Below are 22,762 nucleotides of genomic sequence, written 5' to 3' on the forward strand. Positions count from 1 at the left end.
CAATTGTGGATTTCATAAAGGGGAAGTCAAGGGAACACACACCAGTCCTCATTGAGGGATCAGCAGCTTCAAGTTCATGGGCATCTCCGAAGACCTATTTTGGGCCAATATATTGATTCAATTATATAGAAGGCATGACAATGCCTATACTTCATTAGGAGTTTGAGGAGTGTTAGCATGTCACCAAAGACACTTGCAAATTCCTATACATCAAGTCAAGTTGCTTTTATTGTCATTTCAACCATAACTGCCGGTACAGTACACAGTAAAAATGAGACAACATTTTTCAGGACCATGGTGCAATATGACACGGTACAAAAACTAGACTGAACTACGTAAAAAACAAAAAAAAACAACTACAGTAGATTACAGACCTACCCAGAACTGCATAAAGTGCACAAAACAGTGCAGGCAATACAATAAATAATAAACAGGACAGTAGGGCAAGGTGTCAGTCCAGGCTCTGGGTATTGAGGAGTCTGATAGCTTGGGGGAACAAACTGTTACATAGTCTGGTTGTGAGAGTCTGAATGCTTTCGAGCCTTTTCCCAGACGGCAGGAGGGAGAAGAGATTGTATGACGAGTGCATGGGGTCCTTCATAATGCTGTTTGCTTTGCGGATGCAGCGTGTAGTGTAAATGTCCATGATGGCAGGAAGAGAGACCCTGATGATCTTCTCAGCTGACCTCACTATCCGCTGCAGGGTCTTGCGATCCAAGATGGTGCAATTTCCGAACCAGGCGTGATGCAGCTGCTCAGGATGCTCTCAATACAACCTCTGTCGAATGTGGTGAGGATGGTGGGGTGGGAGATGGACTTTCCTCAGCCTTCTCAGAAAGTAGAGATGCTGCTGGGCTTTCTTTGCTATGGAGCTGGTGTTGAGGGACCAGGTGAGATTCTCCACCAGGTGAACCCCAAGAAATTTGGTGCTGTTTACGATCTCTACCGAGGAGCTGTCGATGTTCAGCGGGGAGTGGTTGCTCCGTGCCCTCCTGAAGTCAACAACCATCTCTTGTGTTTTGTTCATATTAAGAGACAGGTTGTTGGCTCTGCACCAGTCCGTTAGCTGCTGCACCTCCTCTCTGTAAGCTGACTCGTCGTTCTTGCTGATGAGACCCACCATGGTCGTGTCATCGGCGAGTTTGATGATGTGGTTCGAGCTGTGTGTTGCAGCACAGTCGTGGGTCAGCAGAGTGAACAGCAGTGGACTGAGCACGCAGCCCTGGGGGGGCCCTCGTGCTCAGTGTGATGGTGTTGGAGATGCTATTCCCGATCCAGACTGACTGAGGTCTCCCAGTCAGGAAGTCTAGGATCCAATTGCAGAGGGTACCATGTACCATGGAGAACATTCTAACTGGTCACATTACCGGTTGGTATGGAGAGACCTCTGCACAAGATTGGAAAAAGCTGCAGAAAATTTTGCAAACACAGCCAAAACCACCATTGGCAGTAGCTTCCCCAGCATCGAGGGCACCTTCAAAAGGTGATGCCTTGAAAAAGGCAGCATCCTTCATTAAAGAACCCCATTACCCTGGACATGCCCTGTTCTCATTGCTACCATAAAGCTGGTGGTATAGGAGCCTGAAGACACACACTCTACATTTCAGCATTTAAGGAACAGCTTCCACCACCCTGCCATCAAATTTCTGAATGGACAACGAACCCATGAACTATTTTTTTTTTTGCTCACTTTGTGCAATGCTTATTTAATTTTATATACTGTAAATATATTTATTTTGTAATTTATAGTTTTCTATTATTGTGCATTACAATGTACTGCTGCTGCAAAACAACAAATTTCACAACATACTGTCTGGTAGTGATATTGAACCTGATTCTGATGCAGTTAAAAGTAACACAGCTCTTCCCACTCAGACCTCCAATGACAACTTGACTTGGGATCAGGGGTGGTGAACATGTGGCACGCGTGCCTAAGACGGCACGCAGTATGCAGTGTTGCCCCCTAACTCTTTAAACCCTGCATGTTATTGCATTTGTTACATTGATAGCTAGGAGGGCCAACTTGTAGAAATGGAAGGATATATCAGCCCCTACTTTGTCACAATGGTTCTCTCAAGTGATGCTGTGTCTTAGCTTGAAGATAGTTAGAAGTTGAACCTTTGAACCTTTATTTGATTTTGTGAAGAGATGGGCCTCATTTGCTCATTATTATCATTTCAGTTAACTGATAGATTTCCTCCACGATCTAAGTGTAAATTTTTTTTTCTGATATATCTTTCTTTTTTGTTGGCGTTTTGATGTTTATTTTTAGAAACTTTCTGTATGACGCATGGCTCCAGGGTTGTACCCCCAACGGGTTCCTTTTTTCTCTCACTTTTCTTGCTTAGTAGGGTTTTTAATTAATTCACAAAAATTTTCAATCTTTAAGATAATTTCTTTTTTTTGAGGCATTGTAAGAGTTACTTTGATGTACCTGTGCTATTTTTGAATTATAATAATAAAAAGATTTGAAAAGAACTCTTTAAACCCACCCAAATGAAAACATACATACAGTAATGATTATCTTTACTGTCAAATGAAGCAGAAAATTATATTTTACAGCCCAAGAACAGTAAGCTGTTTTCACAAGAAATGGCTCAGGCTAGCTTGGTGCACGCTAGATACTTGCGAGAGCACAAAACTCTGAACTATATGTTTTGAAGTCCTCACGCATCAGTATTTGTATCAGTATCAGTATCAGGACCGTGCTCTCTTCAGTCCTGTTCACCCTGTACACATCAGACTTCCAATATAACTCGGAGTCCTGCCATGTGCAGAAGTTCGCTGATGACACGGCCATAGTGGGGTGTGTCAGGAATGGTCAGGAGGAAGAGTATAGGAAACTGATACAGGACTTTGTGATATGGTGCAACTCAAACTACCTGCGTCTCAATATCACCAAGACCAAGGAGATGGTGGTGGACTTTAGGAGACCCCGGCCTCATATGGAGCCAGTGATCATTAATGGAGAATGTGTGGAGCAGGTTAAGACATACAAGTATCTGGGAGTGCAGTTAGACGAGAAGCTAGACTGGACTGCCAACACAGATGCCCTGTGCAGGAAAGCACAGAGTCGACTGTACTTCCTCAGAAGGCTGGCGTCATTCAATGTTTGTAGTGAGATGCTGAAGATGTTCTATCGGTCAGTTGTGGAGAGCGCCCTCTTCTTTGTGGTGGCATGCTGGGGAGGCAGCATTAAGAAGAGGGACGCCTCACGTCTTAATAAGCTGGTAAGGAAGGTGGGCTGTGTCGTGGGCACAGAACTGGAGAGCATGACATTGGTGGCAGAGCGGAGGGCGCTGAGTAGGCTACGGTCAATCATGGAAAACCCTGAACATCCTCTGCACAGCACCATCCAGAGACAGAGAAGCAGCTTCAGCGGCAGGTTGCTGTCAATGCAATGCTCCTCAGACAGGATGAAGAGATCATTACTCCCCAACGCCATTCGGCTCTACAATTCAACCACCAGGGGCAAGACATGTTAAGTGCCGGGGTTAGGACTGAGCTTAAGTTACCACTCAATGCATTTTAGTAAATTATTTAAGAACTTTTTAAAAGCTATTTATTAATGCTTTTTGGGAGGGTGATTTTAGATGCATATCATATTTATACTGAGTTAAATACTGTATGTAATTAGTTTTGCTACAATAAGTGTATGGGACACTGGAAAAATGTTGAATTTCACCTTGGGGATGAATAAAGTATCTATCTATCTATTTATCTATCTCTTTGGATAGTAAACAGCAGTGGCATGTAGTGTAATGGTTAGCACGACGCGTTACAGTACCAGCAACCCAGGTTCAATTCCTGCCACAACTTGTAAGGAGTTTGTACGTTCTTCCTGTGGCCACGTGGGTTTCCTCCTGGAGATTCAGCTTCCTCCCACAGTCCAGACTTTCAATGCCAGAGTCATTTTTGTGAACCTTTTTTGAACCCTCTCCAACGTCAGCACATCCTTTCTTAGCTAATGGGACCAAAACTGCTCACAATACTGCAAGTGAGGCCTCACCAGGGCTTTATAAAGCCTCAACGTTACATCCTTGCTTTATTTGCACAGTTTGTTGTCTTCTGCACGCTGGTTGAACGCCTAAGTTGGTGCGGCTTTTCATTGATTCTGTTACGATTATTATTCTATCAATTTATTGAGTACGTCTGGAAGAAAATGAATCTCAGAGTTGTATATGTACTTTGAATATAAATTTACTTTAAACTTTGAGAAGGAAAAGTCTAGACGATATTGTCCAAAGGCAGGCAAATGCAATTAGCTCATGTAGGCATTGACAAGTTGGCCTGAAAGGCCTCCTTCTGTGCTGTATTACTCTGTGACCATTAGAGTTTTAAAAAATGTTTTTCCCCCATCTCCCTGCTAATCCTTCCGCTATTACTTTAAATCTATTCTCCAAGCTTTTGACCTTTGAAGTCCTTATTTACACTATTTATGTCCCTCATTAAAATTTTCCTCTCTACTAAAGAAAACAAGTCAGATGTATCTAATCATCAAGTTCAAGTGCATTTTCATGAGCATACACGTCCCCAGGGAATAATTGCTATTAAAATTAGCTTTTAAACCAGCAGCTTTCTTCATAGCTACAGATTTCTCGTTCTAGCAACAGTTTTATGAATCTCTCTGCAACCCTCCAATGGAATCTCAACTTATAGTAACACGATGACCAGATGATCAGTATGCAATGCTCATCAATCCTGAGGAACTGCCGAAGAAGAAGATGAAGATGTTGTACTCAAACTGTACCCTAACATTTGTTGTACACAGTTTCTGGTTCCTTAAGGTTGTCATAGTATTGGGGTGGCAATGGGAATAAGCCCCCACCACCTATTAAATACTCCCAAGGGTGTGTGTCACAAATAGTCTCTGACAACCAAGTCCAGCTCCTGGCCTTCACGTGTGGCTTAGCTAATGCCTGGCAGAACCTTCTCTACTGGGAGGAGAAGAGGCAAAGGCAGGTTACTGGTGCCTTAAAACCAGTCGCTTTGAGCAAATGGGGCTCGTTGGCCGTGGTTGGCAGCTCATCTAGGAGAAGGAAAATTCTGATCTCAAATATCCACTGCCTTGGGGCTATAACCACTCATCAAGTCAAGTCAAGTCACTTTTTATTGTCATTTCGACCATAACTGCTGGTACAGTACACGGTAAAACTGAGACGTTTTTCAGGACCATGGTGCTACATGAAACAATACAAAAACTACACTGAACTATGTAAACCAACACAAAAACTACACTAGACTACAGACCTACTCAGGACTGCATAAAGTACACAGAACAGTGCAGGCATTACAACAAATAATAAACAAGACAATAGGCACAGCAGAGGGCAGTAAGTTGGTAGTCCGATGGCTTGGGGGGAAATCTGTTACATAAATAAACAGCTGAATGGCAGCGTCTGGGATTCTATCCGTTTCTGTACTCATGCCGAGTATTTCGTTGCCACAGATGTAGTCCAATTTGATGTCCATTGGAGAGCAGAATGGACATCAGGCTCTCCAAGGACTGCAGGCCCGATTTCCTCAGCAAGCAGACATTGGAGAGCAGAATGGACATCAGGCTCTCCGAGGACTGCAGGCCCGATTCCCTCAGCAAGCTGACATTGGAGAGCAGAATGGATGGGATGGCCGGCCGGCTAGGGCTTGCTTTTTTCCTGGCACAGACTCCCGTCCGTTCGCCTCGCTTCCGCTTCCTCGCACACCGCTTACGACATCCCCAACTCTGGCCACCGGCATCAGGTGACTCCGAGGATTGAAGGCCCCTGATTCCCTCAGCAAGCCGAGGTCGCACAATCTAACCAGCAGATTTTCATGAAGGCAGCACGAGTGAATCTGCAGATGCTGGCAGAATTCAGCAGGCCAGACAGCATCTAGGGGAGGAGGTAGTGAGAGGATTTTCATGAAGGTTTGTTTTTGGGCGATCTTGTATTGTAGCAGTGTCTAGCGATGGTAGATAGTCACTCTGTTATCCATTGCCCTAAACCCTAATTGTGGCTTAAAATTAAATTTAAAGACTAAATTAACTAAAAAACATGGGGAAACTAAAAAACATGGGGAAGGCTTTGGGAGTAAACCCCGAGGAAAAACCTCAGCTGGAGTTCTTAAGGCAGTCCTACTTTGAGTTCAACACTGGCAACTCCTTTCGACACAACTGGTGCCATATTGTACCAGTCTCTGCCGTTCATTTGGGTTTATCAACTGCATGCGGAAGGAGAGCCTGCTACTTAGGCAACAGCCTGCTCTTCATATCGTACTGCATATCACGTAGACAGCTGGGATGCAACATCCACGCTCAACCCTGACCAATGGAGGGTCCCTGAATACAGTTCTTGCACAACGCCTTCGCTCTTACGAACGAAATCTAATAAAGAAGGCACGTTATAAAAGTAGGAACCATGTAAGCAATATACTCTTTTGAGTCTGATCCGCCAATCAATAAGATCATGACTGATCCTCCTCCTCAGGTTTACTTTCCAACCTGACTCCTGTCCTGAAAAATCCAAAGATTCAACAGCCTGCGTCTTCTATGCACTCAACGGCTGATACGTTCAACCTCTGGGCTTTAGAATTCAGAGTCTTCATTGAGGCGTCAGCAGTGGAAAGCTTGAGCAACTTCAAGGTCCTGGCTATCAGCATCTCAGAGGATCTGTCCCGGGCCCAGCACTTTGAAGTAAACATGTTAAAGGCATGTCAGGAGCTGTATTTCATAAGGAGTCCTCCTATTGTTACCATCAGGGTGGAGGTACAGCAGCCTGAAGAGAGAGACAACATTCTCAGAACAATTTCTTCCTCTCTGTGATCAGATATCTGAATGGTCCATGAATCCATGAACTCTGCCTCACTATTTCACACTATTTATTTAATTTTTCTATACTTATTATTATTTATAATCATTTCAAAATATTGCACTCTACTGCTGCTGCAAAACAACAGATTTCATAATGTATTTCGATGATAAAAAAACCTGATTCCAATTCCAATTCAATTTAAAACGGCCAACCCATTTCCACAAGACCTTGACCCTCAGTTCGGGACTCTCCAGCCTGCCAACCTCCAGCATTCTCAACCGCATTGAGCCTGGTCAAGTCCATTCAATCTCTCCTCAGGGATTCAAGATTCAAGATTCTTTATTGCCATTCTTCAGTACACCGGCATAAAAGAGAACAAAATAATTGTTACTCCAGATCTGACACAGAATAAAAAATACAATTAATATAAATACATAGGATTAGCTTACAAGGCCATAAGAGGCCAGTTGGCCCATCGAGTCTGCTCCACCATTTAATCATGGCTGATCCTACTCTCCCCTCCTCAGCCCCACTCCCCAGCTTTCTCCCCGATAAGATCATAGTCTCGTATACATAAACTGATGGTGAGTCCACGAAGTAACAAAGATGAGTATTTAAAGGCAAAGTTTGAATTGACAGTCTCCTAAGTTATTAACCCACTGTGTCACACCGTGGGTTTTGATGAGGGTCACATGCCCTTAGGAGGGGCAGACTTTAAAGATCAGTTGGCAGGCCGCGATAGCACATTCGGTGCAAAGGTGCTTATTGTGTGCCAGAGTTGAAAAAAAAATTGAAAACAAATGGAAAAATAACAAAATTTTACAAAAGAACAAGTACAGATATATACCATCAAATTTCTAGGACTAGTTTGCCAAGCCATCAATCTGAAGTAACACACCTAACCTTACCACACCCTCTCTCCCTTCCCCACATACACCAAAATCTGCCTTCCAAGTAAGGACCTCCTTACTCGAGGAGAAAGGAGATAGTCCGTTCTTTGGAATGTGGGGGCAGTTGTCACCATGAGCCTGAACAATTAGACAAATTCCAAAACACAGCATTCCCCATCCTTCTTCACAATCACTAATGTCCAGAGATACATTTGCACAACAAAATCCATCAAAAATGAACCATTTTCCAGGAGTCACCCCCCTCTTCCACTGAGCCAGCGCAGAGCATGGGCCGCCAGAAACAGATGCCTTTTTAAAGACAACCCCCCCCCCATCAGTCAGCTCCCCTTCCTGAAAATGGAAGCAACGACAAGCAGGGCTCATCAAAGGATGCCACCGTCCTGGAGCGTGCAAAAGTGCCCACGCTGTGCGCGTGCATAACGTCAGCACCACCAGACAGGGCTACTTGGGGGAGGGGGGTTTGCAGAAAGAAATTACTTGTGGCAGACTCGTTCTAACGCACACCACTAAGGTATGCAGTACACTGGGTACACGGTATTCTTCTCCTTTCACAGATAAGCTGGACTTTCTGTTACAGTATGCCCGTAATATTGTTCCGAATGATTTTTTTTTTCACTTTCCTCATGAGTCATATCTCATGCTGAACTGATGATTCATCAGGGTGTTTGGCTGCACCTTTCCTGAGTTAGAGGACTGTGAATGGAAGGGGGAAGTTATATTTGTGAAATATCTTTCACAGCCTTGGAACATTTCAAAACACTTCATAGCCTCCTCTTGTCCCTGATGTGATATGTGAAATGTGGCTGTGGATTTTCACGCTGCAGGCTCCCAATGTTGTTAAATGAGAGTTCCCCTTCACCTCTGCAATAGTGTGTGATCGGGTCATAAACATTGGCCCTGGTACCAAGAAGGTCTCGGGAAGGGTGTGGAGGGCTATGGTCAGATTTAAATCGATGGAACTAGGTACGATAATATTTTAACGTGGACTATGTGGCCAAAGTGTCTGCTTCTGTGCTGTAGTTCTGTGCCTCTGTAAGACCATCCCTCACCTCCTCCAAAACAATAACTGGTATCTTTTGCCTCAATGTGCAGACCTCAGTTCAATGTCTCCTCCATACCAGAATAGTGCAGCATTTCCTTGGCACTGCCCCAGGAGGGTGTCAGTCTAACAGACAGTACAGAGTGAGGGTTCACAAGAAATTAATATTGGATTCAAAATATCATACCTTTTGGCTTTCAAATTGAGCCAAATCTGTTCTATCAAACTCTCCACCATCTACACAGAGCGTTTTTACAGGAATACAGCATCTATCATCAGGGAGCCCCATCGCCCAGGACATGCTCTCTTCTCATTTCTGCCATCAGGAAGGAGGTACAGGAGCCTCAGGACTCAAACCACCAAGTTCAGGAACAGTTATTACCCCTCAACTATCAGGGTCTTGAGCCAGGGGGATAACTTCACTCAACTTCACCTGCCCCATCATTGAACCATCCCCACAATCTATGGACTCACTTTCAAGGACTCTTCATCTCGTTCTCAATATTTATTGCTTATTTATTTATTATTATTCTTTCTTTCTTTTGTATTTGTGCAGTTTTGTTATCTTTTACATAGTGGTTAAACACCCAAGTTAGTGTGGTCTTTCATTGATTCTGTTCTGATTATTATTCTATAAATGGATTTATTGAGTATGCCTGCAAGAAAATGAATCTTAGGGTTGTATATGGTGATGTATATGTACTTTGATGATAAATTTACTTTAAACTTTGAACTTTGAATTCAACTGGCGGTCCAGTCTCCGTTGGGTATAGCAGCAGAAAGTCAGGATTCAGGTCTACATCGAAATGTACAGAGAGGTGTGTCATTTGGGTTAACAACCCACACACCCGAGGGTGTGCTGGGGAGCAGCCCCGCAAGTGTTGCCACACGTTCTCGTGCCAACGGGCCGTACCTGCAATGCTGGGCAGAGCAGCACAGGACATAACAACAATGGTCAACAGGTTGGATAGATGGTCTGTGCTCAGGTCCTTACAGTTTGTGCGGCTGGCGGCCAGTCAGGGGCCAGGTTTCAACTGTGACATCCTCCGCCACTGGCCTGTTGGACTCGGGAATAGTGGTCGCTTGTCAGCTCAGCAATTCTCTTACTTTTTACACAAGACCACCTCTTTATCTCCACCACTGACAACAGGGCCTTCTGCTCCCAAGGCCCCAAGTCCTGGAGATCCATCCCTAAATCATCTCTGCCTCTCAATCCCCGTTTGAACCCATCCCGTGGACATTAGACCGATTTTTGTGAAGGGTTCAAGCTACTCCGCTGTGAGGCAATATGGCAGCATATCAGCGCCAACGATCACCGATCGCGATTCAGGAGACTGACCGCGTGGTCTTCCACAGGAGGCTCTGCTTTCCTCCCACAGCCCAAAGACATGCGATTAGGTTTAGTGAGCTCTGGGCATGTGACATTGGCGCCAGAAGTGTGGCGAACCTTGAGGGCAGCTCAGCACGATCCTCAGATCACGCTGGTCATAGTCATGGAAAAGCACAGCACGGAAGCAGGCCTTTTGGCCCATCTAGTCTGTACTGACCCATTTAAGCTGCCTACGTCCTTCAACCTGCACTGGGACCATCGCCCTCCATACCCCTACCATCCATGTACCTATCCAAACTTCTCTTAAACGTTGACATCGAGCTCGTATGCACCACTTTTGCCACTTATAACTCAGGTCATCCAGATGCAGTATCATCCTTGTAAATTTATTCTGTACTCTTTCAACCTTATTTACATCCCTCCTGTAGGTAGGTGAGCAAAACTGCGCAGATTCCTCTGCTCTAACCCTTCACCTTTCCCACCCAACTGTCTCCACCTATCACTTTCCAGCCAGCCTCTTTCCCCTCTCCCCCCCCACCTTTTAATTCAGGCATCTTCGCCCACCCCCACCAGTCCTGAAGAAGGGTCTCGGCCCCAGAATGTCGACTGTTTGCTCTCTCCCGTGGATGCTGCCTGACCTGCTGAGTTCCTCCAGCATCTTGCGTGTGCTGCTCTGGATTTGCAGCGTCGGCAGCCTTCCTCCTGTTTGTAAGTTTTTAAGCACGAGCTTGTGACTGTAATCTGTGTCCTTGCAATTCAAATGTGCACACAGTTGTTTAAAATCATAGACCTGAATGGAACTTGGAATTCCAGAACATTCCAGAGAAAATGGGTAACAGACTTCTTTCTTCTGATAGTTTGGAATTTTTCCTTCATACACAAATATGGTAAAAGGCCACAGAATGTGTGCAGTGAGAGAAAGGCCCTCGGGGAATGAAAGCTACAACCCGCTTGCATTAACTCTGACTTGGATGGTCTCTCGGCTGGCTGAGAAAGGAGGAGGGGTAGTCGAGGGCTAGTAAACCCCAGAGCTACAGAAACGCCAACAGAAGGTCCAAAGGCCTCATCTCTGGGAGAGGAAGGAGTGGCTATACCTGGGATAACTTAAAAGACCGGCCCGGCACAGAGGACTCCGGTGGGCTGCTAATGGTGGCCTTTGCCCCAGTAGCTAAGCTAAGCTCGTTTACATTCCACGTATCCTCTGCTTAAATCATTACCCTTCCCTCCCCAGGCCTCTTCCCACGCTCACTCCATCATCCCTTAGATTCAGTCTCTGTATTCCTATAGGATGGTCTATCAATCCTACTCCTTCTCCATCTCACTTTGCTTTCTGTCTCCTAAAAGTCAAAGTTCAAAGTAAGTTTATTACCGAAGTATATGTACCATGCACGACCTCGAGATCCGTCTTTTTGCAGGCACAGGTTTGGATGGCATGACAACCAGAGGTCATGGGTTAAGAGTGAAAGGCGGCATGTTCGAGGGGAACATGAGGGGAAGGTCCTTCACTCAGAGGGTTGTGAGAGCGTGGATAGAGCTGCCAGCTGTGAGCTTGATTTCAATGTTTAAGAGAAGTTTGGATAGCTACATGGATGAGAGCGGTATGGGGGGCTACGGTCCTGGTGCAGGTCGATGGGGGTAGGCAGTTTAAATGGTATCAGCGTGGATTAGATGGGCCAAATGGCTTGTTTCTGTGCTGTACTTTTCTATGACTATGCTTCTAAAGACGCACAATAAGATCTGTGAAAAAAATCCCACACAACAGAGACAAGCAAGCACCCCGAGTCAGGGTGGACCCTGGGTGTTGTATCCTAGCTGTCTACATGATATGCAACCCAGGACAGTACAGTATGGAGAGCAAGCTGCTGCCCATGTAGCAGGCTCCCCTCTCCATGCAGCTGACGAATCCAAAGGAACGGCCGAGAGTGATACAGTTTGGCACCAGTGACATCGCAGGAGTTGTCAGTCAGCGTTAAACTCAACATTGGACGGTTTAGGGGCAGCAGCTCCGGAATTTTCCTCAGGGTTTACTCCCAGAGCCTTCCCCATGACATCTGACGTGTAAAAAAGAACAAATGCTGCTCTTTACACTTTACACAAATGGACCTTTTTTCATTGTGCTCCAGACCGACACCCATCACTGTCACACCTCACACTTCCCCCATTGCTCATCACATCACCCTCTCCACGTCACACCTCACACTCTCTCGTCTCCTTCGTTCACACTCCCGCCATCACTCTTCCCAGTACCTTTTTCTGCCCATTAAACCTCACGTTCTTTTTGACGTTGTGGTATTCGCCGAGCTCGGCAATTAGCTTGCAGATGTTTCGTCACCAGTCGAGGTGACATCCTCAGTGCGCAGTTCTTGGTGTTTCTCTCTGGGAGGGCTCACATTTATATAGGCCCATGATCGCTCGCTTTGGTCCTGATTGGCTATCCCTTCAGTTGACCTTTGAATTCTATTGGCTTGCGTTCCTTTGGCTCTTAGGGGTTCATAGATGAATCTATTTCAATATGTTTGTTTATGGATTTATCAGGAGAGAAAACACGCTTCTAAAAATTCATGCTTGCCTGTGCTATCCACAGTATCCCTGCAGATGTCCCGCTGATCTCTGTACATGAAGACACCACAAAGGTTTGAATGGCCATTGTCCTTACACTACCTCAGGTGCCCATAGCTTGTTCCAAGTTCAAATTTGAGTTCAATTATCATACAGCCATACATGAATACCCATGAATACAGCCAAATGAAACAGCGTTTCTCCAGGACCAAGGTCCTAAACACGGAACCAACAGTCACACACAGCACAAGGTACGCATCAGATAGCAGTAAACATACAGTCACACACATAAAAATATATAATGTAGCCCCAAGTCCCAGAGGAGCCTGCCTCACAGGTAGATGGAATATGAATGTTGTCGGCAAGCACAAGCCCTCTGCAGTCTGCAGACACACGCGCACATTCAATCCGGCTTGTCTTCCGCAGAGTGAACACCACAGGAGGGCAGCAGCAACCGAGGGGCCTGCCCCCAATCCAGCACGGATGCCAGGCCACACCTCCTCCGGCATCTCACCTCCCGGCAGCTGCAACAGGCGACACTGAGGCCTGAGGCCTAGTCCACGCTACAACCGAGACCACGCAACTCCCCCGCCGTTGGTCCTCCCAATAAACCAGAGAACCAGACTTCTCTATAGATGCTGCATGACCTGCTGAGTTCCTCCAGCATGGTCTGTGCATTCCTCTGGATTTCCAGCATCTACAGAATCTCTTTGTTAGAGAAATACAATTTTTTATGTACCTGGTATGTCAAGTATGGATTATCGGTGATGGGGAGGAACCTCAGAGAAGGTGCATGGTTTCACTTTTTTTTTCTCTTCCCTTTAGGTTAACAAACTCACTATGGGCCAGAACTGCCTTCAGTGTATGAAATACTTGTTATTCATCTTCAACCTTATCTTTTGGGTAAGTTATGTTTGATTTCCAGTGAATTCCATGTTGACTTATGGGTTGGAAGGTTAATTGTTCACACGAGGATGTAATTGGATGGCGGGGGTGAGTAGTCCCAGAGGTGGGTTTTGCCCCCATTCCCTCTAAAGGTTAGACTGAAACTCATCGTCACCATAATGTGCCGTGTCGTATGTCATAGGCAATCATGTCCTCCATCTGTCTTTAATCTGATAAGTCCTAATCTCTTCAAAGCTTTTGCCTGTCCATCCCTGGATGTAACTCATGACTGTCATGCACTGTCGACGGCAACTTTTTCTTCCATTAGTTTTTCCTGTCACTGCAAGATGTTCGAGCTTCTCTTTTCTCAGTACGTGTCCCAGAAGTTCCGGCTGCTGTATCTTGGTTGACAATATCAGCAGTCTTATTCTGGCTGTTTGCAACACTTCCCCATTTGTTGCACTGCCCTTCCCCGATATTAGAATGTAAGATATTGGAGCAGAATTAGGCCATTTGACCCATTGAGTCTGCTCCGCCATTTCATTCCGGCTGATCCAATTTTGCCTCTCGGCTGCAGTCCTTTGCCTTCTCTCCATATCCCTTAATTTCCTGACTAACCAAGAATCTATCAAACTCTGCCACAAAGATACCCGACGACTTGGCTTCTGCAGATGCCCGTGGTAACGAATTCCACAGATTCACCACTCTCTGGGCTGAAAAATATGTTCATCATTCTTCTTAAAAATACACATTTCTGCAGCTTTGAGTCTTCTCTCATTTTGCTTTGATATTGTCCAACATTCGCTTCCATGTGTTAGTGTGGAATGAAAGTAGCACCACAACATTCTGAGTTTCTTACCCAGAGAAACCGAAAGTAAATCAAAACTTTGCACACAGGCTGTCCTACCTGTCACAGTCATGTCTACAATGAGACTTACCTCTGACCTGTTGCTGTTGGATTCACTGGTTGGCAATTACAACCCGAACCCCAACAGTCAGCCAAACAATCTATGTCAACAACGTGATTGAGAAGCTGAAACATAACATTTTCAAGTTTTTTGATGATACCTAACTGAGTAGGAATACTAGTAATGACAAGGATGTTTGCTTAACTACTGCCCGTTATGCCACAGGCGTTTAGGGCAGCAATGAAGGTCCTCCATCTCTGGTGTTGTTCAGGGCTTCCTTCATCGTGTCAGTAGCTTCCTCTCGGTTTTCACTACTGTCAGTCAAGCAAGTCCCGGGTGGAGACTCAGGAATACCGTCACACTCCGATGTAGAAAGATTCTTCATTGCTGTTTCCATAGCAATTTTGTTTTACCAGCCAGGTAGTTAGCCCTGAGCTGAACCCCCGAATCTCAAGGACTGGTGGACCACTCTTAGTCTGGCCTCTACCCTTTGACCTATTTGGCATGGGTGACCCTGCCAGGAGTCAAAGCATTAATGCCCTGACTCCAGCCAACATAGTTCTCTGGGTCATTGAGGCATGAAAGCCTCCAAGCCCAACTGCAAGGTTGTGGTCGTCTTCAAGAGATAAAATGATGCAAGGCGGATTTAAACTAGGGGTTCCTAACCCTTTTTATGCCATGGACCAATACCATTACCAAGGGGTCCACGACCCCAGGTTGGGAACCCTGGTTTCAAAGAAACATGGACAAGTTAAGAAACTGAGCAACACTCGATTGTGGAATCTGCGAAGTTCCTCATTTTGGTTGAACATAAAAATTGCTGATTCTGCTCAGGGAGCCACGGTTAGCATGACGCTATTACAGCTGGAGCTCAGAATTAGTTCTGGCGCTGTTTGTAAGAAAGTTTGTACGTCCTTCCTATGGAATGCGTGGGTTTCCTCTGGGCTCCAGTTTGCTCCAACTACAGACGTACTGGTTGGTAGGTTAATTGATCATTGTAAATTGTCCTGTGATCAGGCTGGGGTTAATTAGGTGGGTGGCTGGGTGGTGCAGCTTGGAGGGCCAGGGTGCTGCATCTCTAGGTAATAAGATATCGATGTTCCGGAAGCTAATTGTCCTCGTACAGGTGTGAAAGGCAAATGGATCCCATGCAAGACAATTTGAATTTAAGAATAAAGATATCTTGTGCAATAACGCAGGACCACAGTGAGCCCACACCTGGAGTACCGAGTCTACTTTCCCAGTGGTTGATATATTTGCCGTTGATGGAATGCAACAACGATTCACCAAGCAGGGTACTAAGATAAGGACAGTCCTCGGTTCTCTGGACATGAGAATGATAAGTGACCTCATAGAAATGTCCAATGTGTGGGGTTCAACTGGATGAGGGAGGATTTGTTTATTTATTTATTGGGATACAGAGCAGAACAGGCCCCTCCGGACTTTGAGCCATTCCTCAGCAAACCCCCTGTTTAATCCTGGCCTAAACATGGGACAATTTGCAATCGCCAATTAACCTACCAACCGGTACGTCTTTGGACTGTGGGACTGTCTTACTTATTTGGACCCTAGTGGACAATAGGCCATTGATGACCTTCCATCTCCATTGTTCAAAGTCGATGGTACGGTTGGAACTCATCAACACTTCTGCAATCCATTGTATCCACTGTACAGGGATTGGCCTGTACAGCCACTGGCTGACCTTCCCCATTTCTACCACTCATGACCGGAATATAGGGTCGGACTTTGAGAGGCCATAATATTGTTGAAAGTTGTTTCTTTTTATGTATGTTACTCCCTGACCAACAGCCCACAGCAAATTCCTAATACATGTAAATGTATTTGGTGATTAAAGTTCATAATGGCCAGCTGGTGGCACAGTGACATCAGCGCCAGACTCAGGAATGGAGGTTCCCAGGTTCGAATCCAGTCAGGCCTTTCCCGAGTACGCTTTCCATCCTTGCCCGATTGGGTGTCGAGCTCGCAACTCGGCCTCGTAAAATAAAGAAAATACTGCAAAATGTCTGTGTGAGGAGTGGCATGCCACACAGTCTTTTGTTCCGTGCCTTGTAAGGCAGCTATATAGGACCCTGGTCAGACCCCATTTGGAGTACTGTGCTCAGTTCTGGTCGCCTCACTACAGGAAGGATGTGGAAGCCATAGAAAGGGTGCAGACGAGATTTACTGGAGTGGGGAGCATGCCTTACCAGAATAGGTTGAGTGAACTCGGCCTTTTCTCCTTGGAGCGCAGGAGGATGAGGGGTGACCTGATAGAGGTGTACAAGATGATGAGAGGCATTGATCGTGTGAATCGTCAGAGGTTTTTTCCGAGGGTTGAAATGGTTGCCACAAGAGGACACAGGTTTAAGGTGCTGGGGAGTAGGTACAGAGGAGACGCCAGGGGTAAGTTTTTTACTCAGAGAGTGGTGAGTGCGTGGAATGGACTGCTGGCAACGGTGGTGGAGAACGATACGATAGGGTCTCTTAAAAGACTTTTGGATCGGTATATGGAGCTCAGAAAAAGAGGGCTATAGGTAAGCCAAGTAATTTCTGAGGTAGGGACATGTTCGGCACAACCTTGTGGGTCAAAGGGCCTGTACTGTGCTATAGGTTTTCTATTTTCTGTGAAAATGTCCGACAGAGGCCTCTCAGGCCTGAGTCGACGTCAGTAACATTCCCGGGATCTGCCAGCAATACACCCATACAGCTCTGAACTTTTCCTATCCATGTACCGGTCTGACTGTCTTTTAAATGTGATTATTGTAGCTGCCTCGGCCACTTCCTCAAAAAGATCGTTTCCTCTGCATGAATGAAGTTGTCCCTCAGGTCCCTTTTATGTCTTGACTCCTCTCACCTAGAAACCTGTGCCTTCTAATTTTTGATTCCCTTTCCCACAGGGTTCCAGCTAATGTAGCAAAATTAATTTAATATTTAGAGGTACAGAACAGGCCCTGCCGACCCAGAAACCCCTTGATCACAGGACAATTTACAATGACCAATTAACCTACTAACCGGTACGCCTTTGGACTGGGGAGGAAACTGGAACTCCTCACTGGTGAGAGAGAGCCCGTCTGAGATACCAAAATGCCGGGCTACCGACTGTAGTTTTTGATGGACTCTGGATCATGGTCTCTCTTGGGGGGGCGGGGGGTGGAATTTTGTTCTTGCTTGCATGGTGGGGGGGTGCTTTTATTGGTGCATTTGGGGGGAGGGGGAGGGTTGATGTCTCTGCTGCTGCTTGTGCATGTGGGGGGGGTGCTTTGGGTTTCTGATGTTACTATCATTCATTCTTTGGGGTTTCTTCTTTTGTGGATGTCTGCGAAGAGTAAGAATTTCAGGTTGCATAGTGTATACGTTCTCTGATATTAAATGTGACCACCTGAGCTGGGAGGGAACCCACGCATTCCACGTGGGGAGGTCGTACGGAGACTCCTGACAGAGGACATGCAGGAATGAACTCTGAACTCCGATGCCCCCAAGCTCTAAAAGCGTCACACTAACCCCAACGTTACCATGGTGCCCCAAATAGATGTGTACATTATAGATAGATACATTACCTCTTCCAGGGGTCACCAACTGTTTTGCACCGCGGACCGGTTTAATATTGACAATATTCTTGCGGACCGGCCGACCGGGGTGGAGGGATGGGGGTGTTAATCACAACTGGAGTATAAGTCAACTATAAGTCACTATAAGTGGCTAATACACTCAATTTCCTTTCTAAAAGGGATTATCTAATGAATTTACTATCAAATGCACAGCGCATATTTTCCTCTTGTGAATATAGTGATAAATCAATTATAACTCACTTTTAAGTCAATAGCATCATACCATTTTAAGTAACATTTGGATATTAAACACACATAGTTTCCTCATATGAACATATAAAATCATTCAACACACCAGTGAGAGGACAAGGTAGGAGCCGGAGGTCCCTGTGCCAGGGCCTTGGTGGTCGCAGTCCGGAAAGAGTGACTGACCGAGCAAGGAATGTGACAGGGTGTGCGCCTGCCCCCCCCCAACCCCCGTAGGTAGGTAGGATCTATCGGCCAACAAAAGTTTGGCTCGAGGGATGACTTTCAGTAGATCGCAGCGAGGTAGCTGCTCTGCTACTTACGAAACCCCGAGCCCAAATTAGGTAGTCTGTGAATATTTTAGCACCAGGTTCCCCACAAACATTCGGTGAGCTAAACAGATTTAGAGGTGGCGCCCATCTGTCTGCACTCCAGGCCAGTAGCAACGGCACTTCTCGCTGGCCGCGCGAGGTGGCCGGTTGCCCAAGGCCAACCAGTGATCCCTGGTGTTAGGGTATCACTGCGTTTAGGCGACTGATGACTTCGCGTGTGTAATGACCTCACATGTGTCCAAGTTCAACAGTGGGTGTGAGAGGGAATGAGGAAAGGTGCAGCTGACTCATATCATTTCATATCGACAAATCATATTGTTTCCTCGCAGCCCAGTAGCACATGCTTTGCGGCCCGGTAGTTGGGGACCACTGATCATGTAGGTTTTTCTGTACTAGGCAGAATAACAGGTCAGCATGGACCAGACAGACCAAAGTCCTGTAGTGCTCTATGACTCTATAACCACCCTCATATTCAGTCCCTCACACTACACCCACTTGATCAGCTGCCCTAATTATTCTCTCTAAGGCTCAGCAACCAATTTTTATTGCTGACATACAGCACGTACAATACTGTCATATTTACCTTGTTTAAGGCACTACATAGATGCTATTTGCTGTCTTTTCAATACAGCTGGGAGGATGTGGGATTCTCGGAGTTGGAGTGTGGCTGGTGGTAACACAAGGGAACTTTGTGACCCTCTCCTCGTCCTTCCCATCTCTCACCGTTGCCAATTTCTTCATCGCTGTGGGGTCCGTGATCATGATCGTGGGATTTCTCGGCTGCCTCGGAGCTGTGATCGAAAGCCGCTGCCTTCTGCTTACCGTGAGTGCGCGATAACATTGAATTAGAACGCCCTAGGAATCTGAGGTGACAGTTCTGAAGGAGTGCTGCACTATCAGAGCTGGTGTCTTCCAGACAAGAGAGGGTTGGCTTTTTGGTCACTGTGACACTAAAGAAGAGCTGAACAGGTCTGTGCTGTTCCGACCATTACCGCTCAGTACACTCATTGGCCATTTCACTAGGTTCACCTGTACATTAACGCAAATATCTAATCAGCCAATCATCTGGCAGCAACTCAATGCATAAAAGCATGCAGACATGATCGAGAGGTTCAGTTGCTGTTCAGACCAAATATCAGAATGGGGAAGAAATGTGATCCAAGTGACTTTGACTGTGGAATGATCTCTTGGGATTTTCATGCACAACTGTCTCTAAAGTTTGGGGTGAAAAATAAAAAAACACATCCAGCGAGCAGCAGCTCTGTGGGCAAAATCGCCTTGATGATGGAGGAGGTCAGAGGAGGGTTCAACAGGAAGGTGACAGTAACTCAAAAAGCCACACGTTACAACAGTGGTGTGCAGAAGAGCATCTCTGAATGTGCAACATGTCGAGCGTTGAAATAAATGGGCTACACAGCAGAAAATCACAAACATATAGGAGATACCTAATAAAGTGGCCACTGAGTGTCCGTGATAATGTGGGTGTGGTGGTGGCGCTATGGTTAAGTTAATGAATTAGTAACATGAAGGCTTCAGCTAAAATTCCAGAGATGTTAATTCAAATTACACCATGGCTGTGGAATTTAAATTTATAGGCTAGTACAGCCATAGACTAAGTTTGAATAGTCTACGGCCATACTAACCTATAAATGCTTGATCTTGTCTGAGCTTAGACGCTAAGCAGGCCCGGGCATGGTTAGTACTTGGATGGGAGACTTGGGAATACCAGAGGCACAGTAGTGTAATGGTGAGCGTAACTCTATGACAGCTTACAGCTTTCAACAGAGGTTCAATTCCCACCGCTGCCTGTAAAGAATTTGTTCATTTCCCCGTGACCAAGTTGGTGCTCTGCCTTCCTCCTACAATCCAAAGACATACGGGTTAGTAGTTTAATGGGTCACATTTATGCAATTGGGTGGCACTGGGACTGTTAACCTTTTATCTCTAAATAAAATGATTAAATATCTAGTTATTAATAATGATAACTATAGTACTCAAACCCAATAAGTGCTGATGTGGCCCTGAAATTCAAGGGCATTTAAGGACAGGAAGAAAAAAAATTCCGGCATACATCCTTAAAAATTGGTAAATAAAAATAATGTGCCCTGGTTTCCCATTCCAATGTCTCCCAACCAGTTAAGTCAGCTCTGACTGATACCTTCCAGCCTGTACGTGCAGGCACCTCCCAGTCTCCACCCAGCTAGTAGGTTTCATCTGCTGCTCATTCCAGACTCGTCACCTGCAGCCTATTTAAACCCAGTTCTCATCCACTGTCCTTGTTCACTCATCAAATGAGTTGGTGTCAGCCAGTTGCTCTTTGCTTTCCCTCTGCCTCATTAAAGTTTACCTTGCTGCCTGTTGTGTTTAGTTTCTGTTCTCTATGGTTTTGTGGCCCCTCGTGTTATTTTGTGGTCTATAATTACAGTTATCACTCACTGCTGAATCGTCTTCGCTGCTCTGCACTTGGGTCAAGCCTACTCTACATTTCCTGACACAACCTTTCTCTTTCCCACAGTTCTTCGTGGTGCTCCTGATCATCTTCCTCCTCGAAATGACTGTCGGAATTGTATTCCTGTGTTGCCAGGATACGGTAAGTAGGGATTTTGCTCTTCCCAAGTCCTTGACTCCCTCAACCCCGATATTAACGTGACATGCAATGCACAACACAACACCGTTGATCCAATTGGGCAAGGGATTCTGCAAGTGCTGGAAATCTTGAGCAACTCTGGGGATCCCAGCAATTCAGGAGGGGAATAAACAATCGGTGTTTCAGGCAGAGCCCCTTCATCAGGGCTGGAAGGGGAAGAAGCCAAGAACAGGAAGGTAGAGGGAGCGGAAGGAGTACAAGCCGGCAGATGAGGTGTCAGGAGGGTGGGGAAGGGGAGGTGAAGTGAAAAGCTGGGAGGTGATAGGTAGAACAAGAAAAGGGCTGAAGAAAAGGGAACCTGAAAGGAGAGTAGACCATGGGAGAAAGGGAAAGAGGGAAGGCACCAGAGGGAGGTCTTGGGCAGATAAGGAGAAGAGAAGGGGTGAGAGAGGAACTGGAATGGAGAATACAAAAAGAGAGCAGGGAGAGAAATTGATGTTCATGCCATCAGGTTGGTGGCTACCCAGATGGAATATGAGATGTTGCTCCTCCAACCTGAGGTGACAATCACCTCACTCTGGTGTCCCTCCTTTGCTTCCACTGTTCACTGTATCAGATTCCTCCTTCTTCAGTCCTTCACCTCTTCCTCCCATCACCCCCCACCTCCCAGCAGCAGTAGAGGGGTCCATGCACATGCATTGGAATGGGAAGTCAAATTGAAATAGAGAGCTGCTGGGAAATCCTGCCTGTCATGGCATTGGTTAATTTACCTGACACTATTATCCAATCCGGTCCTGAATTACTGATCTGGGGTCTGTTATTGCTTTCAATTAATCAAATGGCATCTGTTTTTGGATCTAATTGTCAGGCCTGCACATGCAGGATCCTCCTGGTCTCCACCCAGCCAAAAGGAATCACGTACCTCTCATTTCCAACTCATCACCTGCAGCCTATTTAAACCCAGCTCTCATCCACGTTCCTTGTTCACCCGTCAAACCAGCCAGCCTCAACCAGTTACTCCTGGCCTTCAGTTGCCTTGTCGTGTTTAGTATTGTTTTTGTAGTTCAGTTAGAGATCAACAGATATGATGTTGTGGGCATCACTGAGTTGTGGCTGAAAGAGTATTGTTGGGAACTTAACATCCAAGGATACACATTATATTGAAATGACAGGCAGGTGGGTAGAGGAGGTAGCATAGCTCTGTTGGTAAAATAATGAAATCAAATCCTTAGAAAGGGGTGACTTCAGACTGGAAGATGTTAAATCCTTGTGGGTAGAGTTGGGGAACTGCAGGGGTAAAAAGAGTGAGGGGTAATCTCAATGAAACTTATTGAATGTTGACTTTGAAGAAGATGATTCCTATAGTGGGAGATTTTAGGACCAGAGGACACAGCCTCAGAATTAAGGGACACCCACACTTTCAAATCTCCAAACAGCTGCAGGACGGGAGAAAAAGTGGCGATCAGGTTGGAAAATACCCCTCAATAAGGTCCCAAAGTCAGCACAGATGAAGGATGCTGATTTCAGGATGCAAGGCCAAAGGAGTAAACAGCCATTTATGTGAAGAATTTGGTGAGGTAAAATAGGGGGAAGAATGACCCTTCTTTACAGAGGTAAACAGTATTCATT

General features: G+C 45.8%; 1 protein-coding gene across 3 annotated transcripts in view; it reads left to right on the forward strand.

Annotated features, from left to right (window-relative positions):
* The window catches only part of LOC132382909 (tetraspanin-4-like), a 69,580-nt gene that overhangs the window by 32,588 nt on the left and 14,230 nt on the right, over positions 1-22,762 (forward strand). For 2 of the 3 annotated variants that reach the window (XM_059953454.1, XM_059953453.1), the window contains exons 2-4: positions 13,453-13,530; positions 19,178-19,369; positions 21,062-21,136. In XM_059953454.1, the coding sequence (XP_059809437.1) occupies positions 13,468-13,530; positions 19,178-19,369; positions 21,062-21,136 (330 nt within the window). In that variant the 5' untranslated portion in view covers positions 13,453-13,467. Of the gene's footprint in view, positions 1-10,642; positions 10,777-13,452; positions 13,531-19,177; positions 19,370-21,061; positions 21,137-22,762 lie in introns of those variants that run through there. The other variant, XM_059953455.1, reaches the window with a different exon arrangement.

Source organism: Hypanus sabinus, chromosome 29, assembly GCF_030144855.1.
Source record: "Hypanus sabinus isolate sHypSab1 chromosome 29, sHypSab1.hap1, whole genome shotgun sequence".
NCBI classification, from domain to species: Eukaryota; Metazoa; Chordata; class Chondrichthyes; order Myliobatiformes; family Dasyatidae; genus Hypanus; species Hypanus sabinus.